Source organism: Vulpes vulpes, chromosome 13 (assembly GCF_048418805.1).
Source record: "Vulpes vulpes isolate BD-2025 chromosome 13, VulVul3, whole genome shotgun sequence".
Taxonomy (NCBI): domain Eukaryota; kingdom Metazoa; phylum Chordata; class Mammalia; order Carnivora; family Canidae; genus Vulpes; species Vulpes vulpes.
In genome coordinates, this window is record NC_132792.1 from 131,128,392 (window position 1) to 131,142,302 (window position 13,911).

Sequence of the window (13,911 nt, forward strand, 5' to 3'; positions counted from 1 at the left end):
CTACTCTACATTCCTATCTTTAAATACCATAAAGAAGTATCACTAAATGGTTGCCAGTTAAAAGTTTCTCCAAAACTTTTACATAGTAATTTTTTAAGACTATTTATTTATTCATGAGATTATTCATGAGAGACACAGAGAGAAGGCAGAGACATAGACAGAGGGAGAAGCAGGCTCCCCACAAGGAGCCCAGTGCAGGACTAGATCCCCAAATCCCCATCCCTGAACTCCCAGACCATGCCCTGAGCCAAAGGCAGATGCTCAACTGCTGAGCCACCCAGCATCCCCATTGTAACTTAAAATAAATGTTATTTTTGTAAATGCCCCAGACTAAAACATGAAAATATTGAACTTTCTACATACTCCAACATCAAGTAAGAAATCTGTTCTCAGAAAATCTAAAAAATTAAGAAATAAAGGATGCCTGGGTGGCTCAGTGGTTGAGCATCTACCTTTGGCTCAGGGCGTGATCCTGGGGTCCTGGGATCGACTCCTGCATCGGGCTCCCTGCATGGAGCCTGCTTTTCCCTCTGCCTGTGTCTCTGCATCTCTCTCTCTCTCTCTCTCTCTCTCTCTCTCTATTTCTCACGAATAAATAAAATCTTTTTTAAAAAATTAAGAAGTAAAATACGAAGCCACAAGACTTAGTTTCAGTTTTATACTTAGCTTCATGCTGCAGCCTTATTTACAAATAAAAACAACTGAGAACCTAACAAAATGTCCGTAAGTAAAAGGATGTTTAAATGAATCATGTTATAATCATACAGTAAAACAGTCTGCGCCCACTGAAGTTTACTCTTATGACAGTAATCTGGTAACATGTAAAATGTTATATTCAGTGAAAAAAGGAATCCAATTAAATAAAATTCATGTATATGGCATTTAGTTTGTAAATATATAAATGATCAAGGGAATGAGCTGGACAGAATATGCCATAAACTATAATCATCACTGGCAGGATTAGTAATGCCAAACTTTCTTTTCTCTATTTCCAAATTCTCTGAAAGCTTTTCCATTACTTCCGTATTCTAAAAGACTGTAATGTTTAAAACAAGATAGGCTGCCACTTTCAGCATACACAGTGGAGGCTGATGGTTGAGCACGGGGCTGTGGAGCCAAAAGTGCCTCAGCTCAAGTCCTCATGAGGCCAAGGTCCTTAAATTCATTGAGTCTCAGTTCCTGGCAAATTGGGACGATATAGCAACTGCACAGGAGATTGTGAGAATTAAATGAGATACTAAAGTGTCTGGAACAGTGCCTGCCACAGAGCAAGCACTCAATAAACATAAGGTTTGTTGTTGTTTTGAATTCCAAAACTTATCTGAATACCAGTGACCTAGATCCTGGAGGTATGATAATGAATTGGATGGATATCCTCAAGGAATTCAGTCTACTAGGAGAGTAAACATAAACACAAATACTTTTAAAATACGGTGAATAATAGAGGTATGCAGTAGGTATGAAGCAAGCATCAAGGAAGGATACCTCACACAGAACCAAGAAATTGGTAATAGTTGAGCAGAATTGTTGTTACTGCTTCCTAGGTTTTGCTGAGGTACAATTAACATACTTTAAACTGAATATATTTAAAGAATATAATTTGATAAGTTTTGAGATTGGTTTATTCTTGTGAAAACATCACCACAATCAAGATACTAAACATATCAGTCACCCCTCCTTCCTTTGGGTAATCCCTTTCTTCTGCCTCTCCCTGCCTCCCCCACTTTTAACCATCACCATTACCTTCATTACCATTAATAAGTTGGCCCTGTAATCAATGATCTGTTTTCCATCATGATGAATTAACAATTTTACTTAAGTTATACAGAATGTGCTCTTTTGTCCAGCTTCTTTCACTTAGCAAGATTAGAGATTCATCCACTATAGTGCATATCAATATTTCATTCATTTTTATTGCCAAATACTATTACATGTGTTAATATGATTTGTTTATTCACTCTTCTCTTGGACATTTGGGTTATCTCCAGTTTTTGGATATCACAAATAAGGTTGCTATGAACAAAACTGTTATGTATAAGTCTTTGTGTTGATATTTGCTTTCATTTCTCCTAGGAAAATACTTAAGAATGGTTGGATCATAGGGTAGGTAATATGTTTAGTTTTTTAGTTAACTGCCAACTTGTTCTCCAAAGTGACTCTACCATTTGAAATTCTCATCAACAGTGTATGACATAGGTTCTAGTTTCTCCTCACACTTGCCACTTGATATGCTCAGTCATTTCTTGAGCCCTTGGGCTATTACAATGACATACTTGTCTACTCCCATGCCAATATCACACTGCTTTTCCTACTAAAGCTTTATAAAAGGCTTCCTATTGCATAAATTAGCCATCTTATCACCAATACTCTCCTTCAAAATTTCTGTGGCTCTTTTGGCTCTTCTATGCAAAATTTCATTAAGTTTCATGAAAAACTCTACTAGGATTTTGACTGGAAAGATACAAAAGAAATGAACAATTTTCCTTTGATTTTGTAGTTAAGAGAACATTGATTATCTTAGCCAAAATGATTTCAGTGGAATGAAAGGATGAAGCCAAATTGTAGTGACTGCTCTCAATGAGTAGTCAAAGGTAAATGAAGAAGAGAAAATGGTGAACATAGTCTGGATAAGACAGAAAAGAGGATTAAATAGTAACTAATAGGAATTTAAGATCAAGGAGAGACTATTTGGGGATGCTTGTATGATGTTTTTCAATTTTTTATTAACATGCACTGTCCTCACTTCCTCATGTATGCTGTGTGTTCCAGCAAGAGTATTTCTCTTTGATAGCTAGTCAGATAACGTGATGTCCACAATACTCCTCCCAAGACAAGAGCTAAGAAAAGGTATATCCTAAAAGGTTCATAACAATGGGATATTCCAGGGATGAATGTCAGAAAGAGCTAAAAAATTTAAGTGTACAAAATCGAAAAAATTATGCTTAAGACATTTCTTTAGGATAAAGGATCAAACAAATCACACACTAAAATAATAGGACCTAAACAGAAGCAGGGAAGATCATGCCCTGCTAACTCTGCAGAAGCTTCTCCACTACAAAAAGAAGAAAAAAATCATTATGTAAACTGTATCTGCAGATACGCATTTTTCTAAACCTTAGCACATTATATATGTGCAAACAGAAACATACAAACATATATACTTAAGACAAGACTAGCTTTATCTTTATTAAAGTATAAACCCTCCCTTACATTTCTGAACCCACTTATTTTCAGCATCAACAGTATTAAATATATACAACCTATATTAATATCCAATAAAAATGTGTCTTTTAGGTGTTCCAGACACAATTCCAATGTGGGGAGGCGTTACTCACACAGAACACCAAAGCAATTCTCAGACACCAGCAAGGTGTCTAAGAAATCAACTCAACTCTGGCACTATCTATCCAGAGACAGTATCAGATTCCACAGATTAAAGGTTCCTAGTCTTTTTGATCATTATTTTACATCTTTTCTCTCTTCAAACCAATAAACACCTTGTCCCTTATCCTCACTTTTGCTGTTTTTGACCTTGCTCTCTCCTGTCTTATTAAAAGTGAATCAATCAGAATAAGCATCTACATAGACATAATCTGCCTTCCCATTTGTTGTGCCAGATGACTATCCCTGCACCAATGTACAGTCTGTGCTCTAATTTCCATTCCTTTTCACCTAATCAATGACATTGTACCACTAAGTCTCCCTCTTTTTCCTACATCTTCAATTTTTCACATCTGTAATACTTCTCTTCTTAAAAAAAACAAAAGACCCTGCTTTTCCTCATATCTACCACCTTATTTCTTTTCTCAACTTGCATCAAAACTCCTCAAAAAAGCTTCTATATCTGCTGTCTCCAATTTTCTTTTAAATCCACTCCAGCAGGACTTTGCCTCCATTCTTCCATCTTTTACCAACTTCCACAATGATTCTGTAGTGCAAAGTCCAGTAGTCAATTCTCGGCCTCCCCTCTTTCCTGATAGATCTGCCTCATTTGACCCCACTGATCATTCTCTCTCTTTAAAATACTTTCCTCACTTGGCCTCCAGAACATAATTAGGTCTGAGTTTTTTCCTTCTACTTCACTGATGGCTCCTTCTCTACGTCCTTTGCTGCTCTTCAGCCTTTTACTAGAATAGAAAGGCTCCATCTTTGTTCTCTTTTCTTCTTTATAAGTAGTCTCTCCCAGGTAATCTCAACCAGTCTCATGACTTTGATACCATCCAGGTGCCAGTGACCCCATATTATGACACTAGTTCAGAATTCCCTCCCCAGCTCCAAACTCACATAACCAGATTTTTTGCTTACCATTTCTCTACTTTGATAACTAACATGCATGTTAAGTCTGCAATGTCCAAAATGTAACTGCTGAGCTTCCATCTATACTGACTCTAGCCATAGTTTTCCTTATTTCAGGTTAGGCAAATTATTGCCTTTTAGTTGTTCAGGCCAAGAACTTTGTGGAGTAATCCTTGCTCTCTCTTTTTCTCATATTCTACATTCAATCTGGAAGGAGATCTTGCTCATTTGACCTTCAACCATTAAAATGTATTTTAAAATGTATCTCTATACTCCTCTCACTGCTTCCACCCTGGTGCAGGCTATCATCTCCCTGGATTATCCTAAGAACCTCTTAACTGGATTCCCTGTTGCTACTCTAATCCTCTACAGTCTAATCTCATTGCAGTAGCTTGGGTGGCCCTTTTATATACCAAGTGAAATATATCAGTCCTCCACTTAAAACCCTGCAATACCTCCCAGTTTTCCTCAGAGAAAAAGCCAAAAATACTACCATGGCCTACAAAACCATGTGCTATCTCCCCTATTTCTGTGACCTCTTCAGCCCCTCTTTCCCCTCACTCCCACTCAATTATTCTGCCTCCTTTCCTGTTAACTGAATGACCAGGCAAAAATACACTCTTCAAGGAATAGTAAGATGGTCAGTGAACCTGGGATACAGTGAATAAGGGAGACACTACTTGGAGATAAAGTTGGAGAAACAGACGGGAATCAGATCAGGTGAAGCTCTGGAAGCTTGTGATTCTATTATAAAAGAAATAAAAATTCACTGAGGAGTCTTTAATAATTGAATTTTTAATCTGATTTGTTTTTAAAAGATCACTCTTGGCCTAGTTAATTTTATGTGGGCAAGGTAAAATTTTTATAAATTGAGCATAAGAGGAAAAGGAAGAGGAAAAGAGAATTAGAAAAATTACTACTATTTTGCAGTAGTTCAAACAAAATATAACAGTGACCTAGACCACAACAATCAGATTCAAAGTCTAATTTGAAGGAATTGCTGAAAGGATCCTTTGATGGAACTGTAAGGAAAATTCAATTATTAAAAAACTGTCTAATATTTTAACAAAAGCATGACCAGACTAAAAACCATCTTACATCAGCTGAGAAACTTGTTGTGATACTAAGAATAAACTTGCAACTTCATCAAATCAACATTAGCATAAACCCAGTATTACACCTTATTTATATGGATTTAAAAATAAGAAATAATTGTAGGAAGCATAAAGACTTTTTCATGAACACTAGCTCTGTACAGGAAAAGGATGTTAAACTTGAAGATGGTGTTAGATCTGAGCCAAAAATAAAATATACTAAATGATGTTTCCTTTCTGAATATTTACTATCCATAAGCTGGTCTCACATTAAGTCAGTAATTCAAACATTGATGAGCCTGAATAATTTAAGTGACTTTGGAATGTAAACTGAGATGACAAGTATTTTAACTGGAGAATACTTATCTTGACCATGACCAGGTTACCAGTTCACAAAAGAGGCATATTATTGAAACACTTTAATCCTAGGCAAAGGGTCAAAGGTTTTCTCTACAACTTGATCATCTGTATAACCTACCTGAAGTCAGCCATGACAGATATGCTTTACTCTGACATAAAACATCTAACAAAACAAAAACAGAATTAAAATATTTTAAAACACCTTACTCTGGCAGCAGAAGCAAAAGAATCAGGGCCATGAGCTGCATTTCTTATGCCATCTGTTCCAAAGAGGGCTCTCAGGCTTCCAGGAGCATCTGTACGTGCCATACCAGAGTTCGCAGGTCCAAGTAGCCTTTTCCACTCACATATAGCATCATCTCTTAAAATCTCCATGGCGATAGTAGGACCACTTGTAATAAACTGGATAAGCTCACTACAAAATAGATAAAAGCTTGATTTGCTTCATTTTTCTGTCAACCACGTATCTCTCTTAATAAGGATATATTACAATTAGAGTATTTCAACACATACATTAATATTATGATCTCAGAACTACTGGATATAGTGAGATATGCATTGGCAAAATAAAATTTTCATAAGTTGAGTGTCTTGTGGTAGCCTGAGTCACTACAGATCACTAGCACTGCCAAATCATTTACCATTACAAAAAAAAAAAAAAGATATCAGTGTTTCATTGAATTGATGACTACTTCAGTGACTTAAAATGCATATTATTGATTAATGCTTTTCCCATTGCTCTGAAAGGTACAGAAGGATCTTCCTTTTTATTTTCATGTGGTTTACCACTGAAGTTACATAAAATTGCATAATAGAGAAAATGATGAGTGGTCTTATATTTACAGTTAGAATTTATTTTTGTGTAGATTAGAATAAAAGAATGTCAGTAAATGTTCAGTCAATAAACACTGAGTTGGTCTTAGTGATAAAGAAAAAACAGACATTAATAGGTCTTGGGAAAATATCCTTTTATTTTTGATATTTATATTTGATATTTATGAAAAAATATCCTATAAAAGCTACTCTGGGATATTCTTATCTCAAGTTATTAAAGAATACATACAGGTTCTTGATTAAAAATCCAGCATTGGGGATCTCTGGGTGGCTCAGCGGTTTAGCGCCTGCTTTCAGCTCAGGGAGTGATCCTGGAGCCCCAGGATTAAGTCCCACATCATGCTCCCTGCATGGAGCCTGCTTCTCCCTCTGCCTGCGTCTCTGCCTCTGTCTCTGTATCTCTCATAAATAAATAAATAAAATCTTTTTTTTTTTTTAAATCCAGCACTGAGTCACAGTAACCCAAGCCATGAAAAGCAACAGTTCATTTCCCTCTGCCACTTCTGTACATGCACAAGGCAACAGTGACAAATTTAACCGTGAAATAAGTAACACCATTCCTCCCACAGTGTTGGGCAGGGACAGAATACTTTTTAAAGTAAGCCTATGCTTCTCTCTCATCCAAGCTATAAGAGAGGGCAGGATTCTCCTGGAGAAAATCACACAGTATGACCCTTTCATACCTATTAATTCTTGATTGTTTTAAGGTTTTTGTTTTTGTTTTTTGTTTTTTTTTTATGATAGCCACACAAAGAGAGAGAGGCAGAGACACAGGCAGAGGGAGAAGCAGGCTCCATGCACCGGGAGCCCAATGTGGGACTCGATCCCGGGTCTCCAGGATCGCACCCTGGGCCAAAGGCAGGCGCTAAACCGCTGCGCCACCCAGGGATCCCTCTTGATTGTTTTATATCAATCATTGACTCCCTTCCATACTTTTTTAAATCATTTCAATTCATTTTGAAGAGGATTTCTAAAAAACAGGATGTACAAAGAAGTATTCATAACCTCCATTCTAAAAGGCCCACATGACCTCTTCATACATACTCTGCTAGGCCTTAGCAGAAAAAAAAAAAAAGGAAAAAAATAGATTTAAGGAATCAAAATCAAGAGAACAAATCCATGTTTATCCATTCAATAAGCACTTAACAATTACCTACTACAAATCAGAATATTCAGCGATATCCTTGCCTCAAGAAACTAATAACCTAATGTCCTGTTAATACAGATTTCTCAAACACATAGTAGATTAAGCCTATAACCTGAGTGTGGCATGTAATAATGTAGAGAATGGTGTGCCTCATCATAAAAAATACTGCTTTATGAGACTACCTCCAACAACTATAGCTACATCTTTTGTTGTGTCTTTCATTAAGACCAGAAAACTAGTTAATTCATTCATTTAATAAAATTTACTGCATGCGGGCAGCCTGGATGCCTCAGTGGTTTAGCGCCGCCTATGGCCCAGGGCGTGATCCTGGAGACCAGGGCATGATCCTGGAGATCAGGGATCGAGTCCCACATCAGGTTCCCTGCATGGAGCCTGCTTCTTCCTCTGCCTGTGTCTCTGCCTCTCTCTCTCTCTGTCTCTCATGAATAAATAAAATCTTTAAAAAAATTTACTGCATGCTAATTACATATAAGACATTAAATTAGGTACTGTTATATAAACATAAAGCAAGACTACAATAAAGAATAATTTCCAAGAAAATTATATATTCTAACAAGGCTTGGGAATATTTTATACTACTTGATTTAAACTAATCTCTGGGATCCCTGGGTGGCGCAGCGGTTTGGCGCCTGCCTTTGGCCCAGGGCGCGATCCTGGAGACCCGGGATCGAATCCCACGTCAGGCTCCCGGTGCGTGGAGCCTGCTTCTCCCTCTGCCTGTGTCTCTGCCTCTCTCTCTCTCTCTCTCACTGTGACTATCATAAATAAATAAAAATTCAAAAAAATATTAAAAAAAAATAAATAAATAAAATAAACTAATCTCTAACATAATAATTTTCTCATATACAATTTTAAAAAACTCTATCATATGCAGGATACCAAATAGCATGTTTATTATAGCAGCTTAATATCCTTCTTTATTAGAAATGTAAGCATTTCTTTGTCAATAGTAGTATAATATAATTTTCACAATATTCACTTAAATTTAAATACATCCCAAATATTTAGAACATCAGTTTCTAACATACATTAGTTGCTCTATTTCAAGGAACAAAAGTATTAGTGAAAAAATAAGGGTTCTGTTAACATCGTTTTATGTACACAAGAATGCCAAGAGCACAACAAAAGCACTCAACCCAGGGGCACGTGGCTGGCTCAGTCATAAGAGCTGTGAGTTTAAGCCCCATGTTGGGTATAGAGAGATTACTCAAAAATCTTAAAAACCATTAAAAAAATACTCAACATAAAATATAATTATCACTCTATTTTAATCTACTGAAATCTAAAAAGAAAGCTATGACATATAATTTAAATAAATTATCCTATTTGCTTCTGATTATAGTTTAAGATATTTAATTATGAAATAAAAATCCTAATCTAATAAAGGGCCAGAAAAAAACAATTCTTAGAAAACATTTCTTTACAGCTGCAAGATGTTGCTATGGTCGTTTTGATGGATGATTTCCATGTCAAAAATTTCTGAATTGTAAAACTACGATTCTTTAGTTTTCTGGGGTATCCTCCATTGAAAACCCACTTGCCCCAAAGTCAGCACCTACTTTAAAAAGGGCCTTGACTGATGATCTATATGAAAATCTGTTGCTTCTTTCCTGAAAAATAATCAAAATGACAACAGGTAAGAATTATATTTTAAAAATTATTTTACTAAAATATTTTTGCTTGCATTAATAAAATAAAGATGAAATCCTGTATTTATTTGCTCCGTATGTAAACTGATTAATGACTTTTCACCAAATATTCTACTCGAATCCTCCCACCTTTCAAATTTTTTGCTACTTGAATATCTATTAAGATGTAAAATTACAATGAATGTAAGCGGCACGATTTCATTTTCTCCTCACATTCATATCTACAATCTTCCTTTGCACCAGCATCTTTAACATTCTTGAAACAAAGTTTAACATTTGACCAATAAGAGTTATTTGTTATTTAGATATCAAATAAGTTACATTTAAAAAATGCAAAGCTATCTTCAAATTCAAAATTAGTCACTTTCTTCTTCAGGTTTTTAACTTGAAAGGGTAGACTAGAATTTAATAGTTATAGTTTTCTCTCTTAGATCTTGTGTGTTTAAGATCTGCTTGACAAGTTAAGCATATCAATGTATTCTTATTGGTTATTAATGTATTGAAAAACAAATGTTTTAACTGATATCACCAGAAAAGGGAGGGTAACATGGAGATATTCAGAATTTAATAAGGGCAATAGGGATTTATCTTTTGCATCTATACTCCCACAAAGAATATCTACAGAGACACTGAAAGGATAATGGCCTTTAAATTGATTAGCTGAAAAGTCTAAACAACTTTTTAATCAAATCAGGTATCTCAAACTTGGGACAGTTTTATAGACTTTAAGCTGAGCTCACAGTATGTGAGAAATGTGTCTACTTTTTAAAACATCAGAGAAGTTCAAGTGTCCTCTAGCAAAGGATTATCTTTCATGCCTAATAATTTAGTATGTAATATTTCAAGATCTTACAGGCCTACTACAAAATGAATCCACATAATAAACTCTATGAGGGCATTCTATTATTCAAACCAAATATACTTAAATATTTTCTTTGGCTATGAAGAAATTATGAAAGTATACTATGCAAATATGATAAATAAAATTCATCCCAAGAAACGAGAGGGGAAGAAAACTCAGGCCTATTATGCCAACATTAAATTATTTTATTTCTCACTATAATATATTGAAATAGGTATGATCTCCTACATTTTACATATGAAGATAATGAAATTCAGCATGATTACATAACTTGGATGAGGGGGTTTGAACCCAACTCTCTGGCGGCAAATCTCTGTTTATGCCCTTCCTGTTACATAAAAGCTGAGCTATTTTAAAGAGAAAAAAATCATAATCTTTAATGTTGATGAAAAGAAAAATTTTAATTATTGAAAGTGTTTCATTGTGAGACACCTGGGTGGCTCAGTGGTTGAGTATCTGCCTTCAGCAAAGGGTGTGATACTGGAGTCCTGGAATCAAGTCCCACATGGGGCTCCCAGCAGGAAGCCTGCTTCTCTCTGCCTATGTCTCTGCCTCTCTCTGTGTGTCTCTCATGAATAAATAAATAAAATCTTTTTTTAAAAAAAAGCATTTCATTGTTTTCCTCTAACATGTCACTGATCCTATAGTTACCTCTATTCAACATACAAAATTGAAATCTAGATGAGAGTTCATGAATTTTTCCTATCATCCTTATGCAATTTCTCCCTTAAAAAGTCAAGGCGGAGAGAAATATTAACATGTGCATCATTAACATGTGCATCCAAAGGGAGTTTTTTGTTATTGTTTTGTTACATCTTGTGTTTTTATAAAGAAACTATTCTCCCACAAAGATTTATCTCTTAATGCCTTCATGAAATATTTACTTGGTGCCTACCTTGAATCAGGCACTAATCCAAGAACTAGGAAGTACAAATTCAGATGGAACTCAGCTGGTGCTTTTCAGATACTGTCATGAGGGAGGAACTGACATTTGAGAAAATGAGTTTAGCAAAGATTTAAGCCCTGGGAGACACTCCTCCACAGGTGTCCAGACTCCTAGCATGTCTTACTGGGTATCAAGAACACAAAGCCCCAACTGCCCTTTATCCTAGCCTGTTCTCAGAGTTTTGTTTACAGTGAGCAACTTTTGAGGGATGAGGTCACATTTCTCTTCAGTACAGAGAGCAGTCTTGTGTATGGTTGCTAATGAAACAGTGGATAACCCAAGTTCAAAGCTCCTCAGCTTTGATGCAAACTATGTATACAACATACATGTGGATCCATATCATAGTATTCCCACAGGACATGGAGGCAAGAAGAAGCATCATAAGCATGATGCTCATGCTGCCTGCTGTACCATAATAAAGTCTTTTATCTCTGACCCAGATGTCCCACATCTTCCGCCTAGCATACATGAGAGTAAAAGACTAACTTACTAGCTTTTAAGTTGGGCAAAATATAAGACTTGATAGTACTATTAATAGAGATGTATGAGGTACTATAAAAAATTAAGGAAGCAGTTAAGTTTTCTTGGGCATCTTTATCATGGGGAGTTTGATGCCAAATTTATCAAGCAGTAGCAGCGTAGAGACATCAACAATTTTTAATCTCACTAAAACTATTCAAAGTCATTTCTCCAGAATTGCCTGCTATGAGAGCATTCTTGATATACACAGAAATAAGACAATTAACTACTTACAAAGGGTCAAGACCTCAGTTCCACTAAATAATAGTATCACTAGTATTACTGCTACTAACAATAATAGCTAACATAGTCTGTGTCATATGGGGCAGTTGCATTTTTGGCTCTGGGAGAAAAGGAACGGTGAATGGATAGCAGTAGATAGTCAATACAGCTTTTATAAGTCTAATCTCTAGGAACCTTAACAAAATACCTTCACTTTTACCACAATAATGACATATATTTAATTTGAATTTTCCCCCATGTGAGGTCTTTCAGTTTACATATATTCTAGAAAGCCAGGAGGCTTATGTTTCAAAGCATAGAATCTAGAGCCAGACTGCATGGAACTGCACTACTTACTAGGTGTATGACTCTGGACAATTTTCTCTGCACTTCATTTTCTTCATCTGTGAAATGGAGATTTTAACCATCTATATCATAAAGTTGCTATGAAGGTTCTGTGAGTTTAATATATGTAAAGTGTTTTTGAAAAACCCCAGCACATAGTGGGTTTATATAAATAAATAATGGGGCAGGTACAATCTCACAATTCCTATTTGCTTAGACTTCAATCATTATTGATTAATCTAATAACCTGGTATCATACTGTTTTCTTATTCTAATAAGATTACTATTCTATTCTTTGCCACTCACTGAGATGTTTTTATTATAAACAATGACATGAAACATAAAAGATGATTTAAGAAAGAAGAAGGACTAGACTTTATATACCTGAAAATTATCAACAAATTACCTTGAAAGCATCATCATTTTGAGTTTGGTTATAGTAAATCCGGCTTTGTTTATCATTTCAATTATTTCTCCAGCTTTTGATACTGCGTCTGGTTTAATCAGAGCTAATGTTCTGTAAGAATATAAAGAATAAGTTTGAAAATAAAATAGTTCAGTTTTTACTTATAATTCCCAAGCAGTGGCAATTCCCTTAACAATCATCCTAGATCATCAAACATCAAAATGAATCATAAAAATAAGTATATTAAAGGTCTCTGAAATATTTATACAAAGTAAGCTTACTATTTTCCTCAGGAAAATAAAAATTATATACCCAATCTAAAAATAATAATAAAAGCTGAAAGTGAATAAAAAGTTAAAATTGTCACGTTTAATATGCCCAAATTAATGTAGGGAAGGAAAAATACTTCCTTTACCTCTTAAGTGGTTCCAGCTGCACTAAGAATTAAACATACAGGAGACAGATTAACAGGAGAAAAATCCAAAGTTTTATTACGTGTGCATGGAGTCCCAAAAATGAAATTGAGACCCAAATAAATGACCAAAACTGGCAGTTTTTATACTTCTTAGACAGGGAGACAATAAATTTGTGAGGGACTGACAGGATTAAAAAAAAACAGATGTAGAGAGCCTGGCTGGCTCAGTCGGTAGAGCCTGTGACTCTTTGTCTCAAAACTGTGAGGTAAGCCCCACATTAGGTATAGAGATTTCTTAAAAATAAAATATTTTTCTAAAAAACAGATGTTTAGGAGCTTTAATTAGTAAAGAATTCTAAACAGAATTTGGACAGAAGTAGCAGATTAGAAAGTAACAAGGTTTGCTTCTAAAGCTAGGTAGGCTTTAAGGTTCCTCTCTCTTATGATGTCTTTTTACTTCTTACTACAGAGAGAGTACCTTTTACATGGGAGATTCATTTCCTATGTTCAGGGGGACAGAAGAGAGTCTGAGTGTCCTCCCGCAGGCGGTTTCTTTAGTAACTCTTATTTTAAATAATCAATACATCAAAGTGGCACATTTTTTTGTATATGTTTTTATTGGAGTTCGATTTGCCAACATATAGCATAACACCCAGTGCTCATCCCTTCAAGTGCTCCCCTCAGTGCCTGTCACCCAGTTATTTCATCCCCACTCCCACCTCCCCATCCACTACCCCTTGTCATTTCCCAGAGTTAGAAGTCTCTCATGTCCTGTCACCCTGATATTTCCCACTC

At 35.6% G+C, this 13,911-nt stretch overlaps 1 protein-coding gene across 4 annotated transcripts in view; it reads right to left on the bottom strand.

Moving 5' to 3' along the window:
• Positions 1-13,911, bottom strand: part of NME7 (NME/NM23 family member 7) — a 259,209-nt gene that overhangs the window by 179,446 nt on the left and 65,852 nt on the right. For all 4 annotated transcript variants that reach the window (XM_072732953.1, XM_026003344.2, XM_072732951.1 and 1 more), the window contains exons 4-6: positions 12,702-12,812; positions 9,312-9,362; positions 5,958-6,165 (exon numbers count right to left, since the gene is read on the bottom strand). In XM_072732953.1, coding sequence (XP_072589054.1) covers positions 5,958-6,165; positions 9,312-9,362; positions 12,702-12,812 — 370 coding nt within the window. The remainder of the gene's footprint in view (positions 1-5,957; positions 6,166-9,311; positions 9,363-12,701; positions 12,813-13,911) is intronic.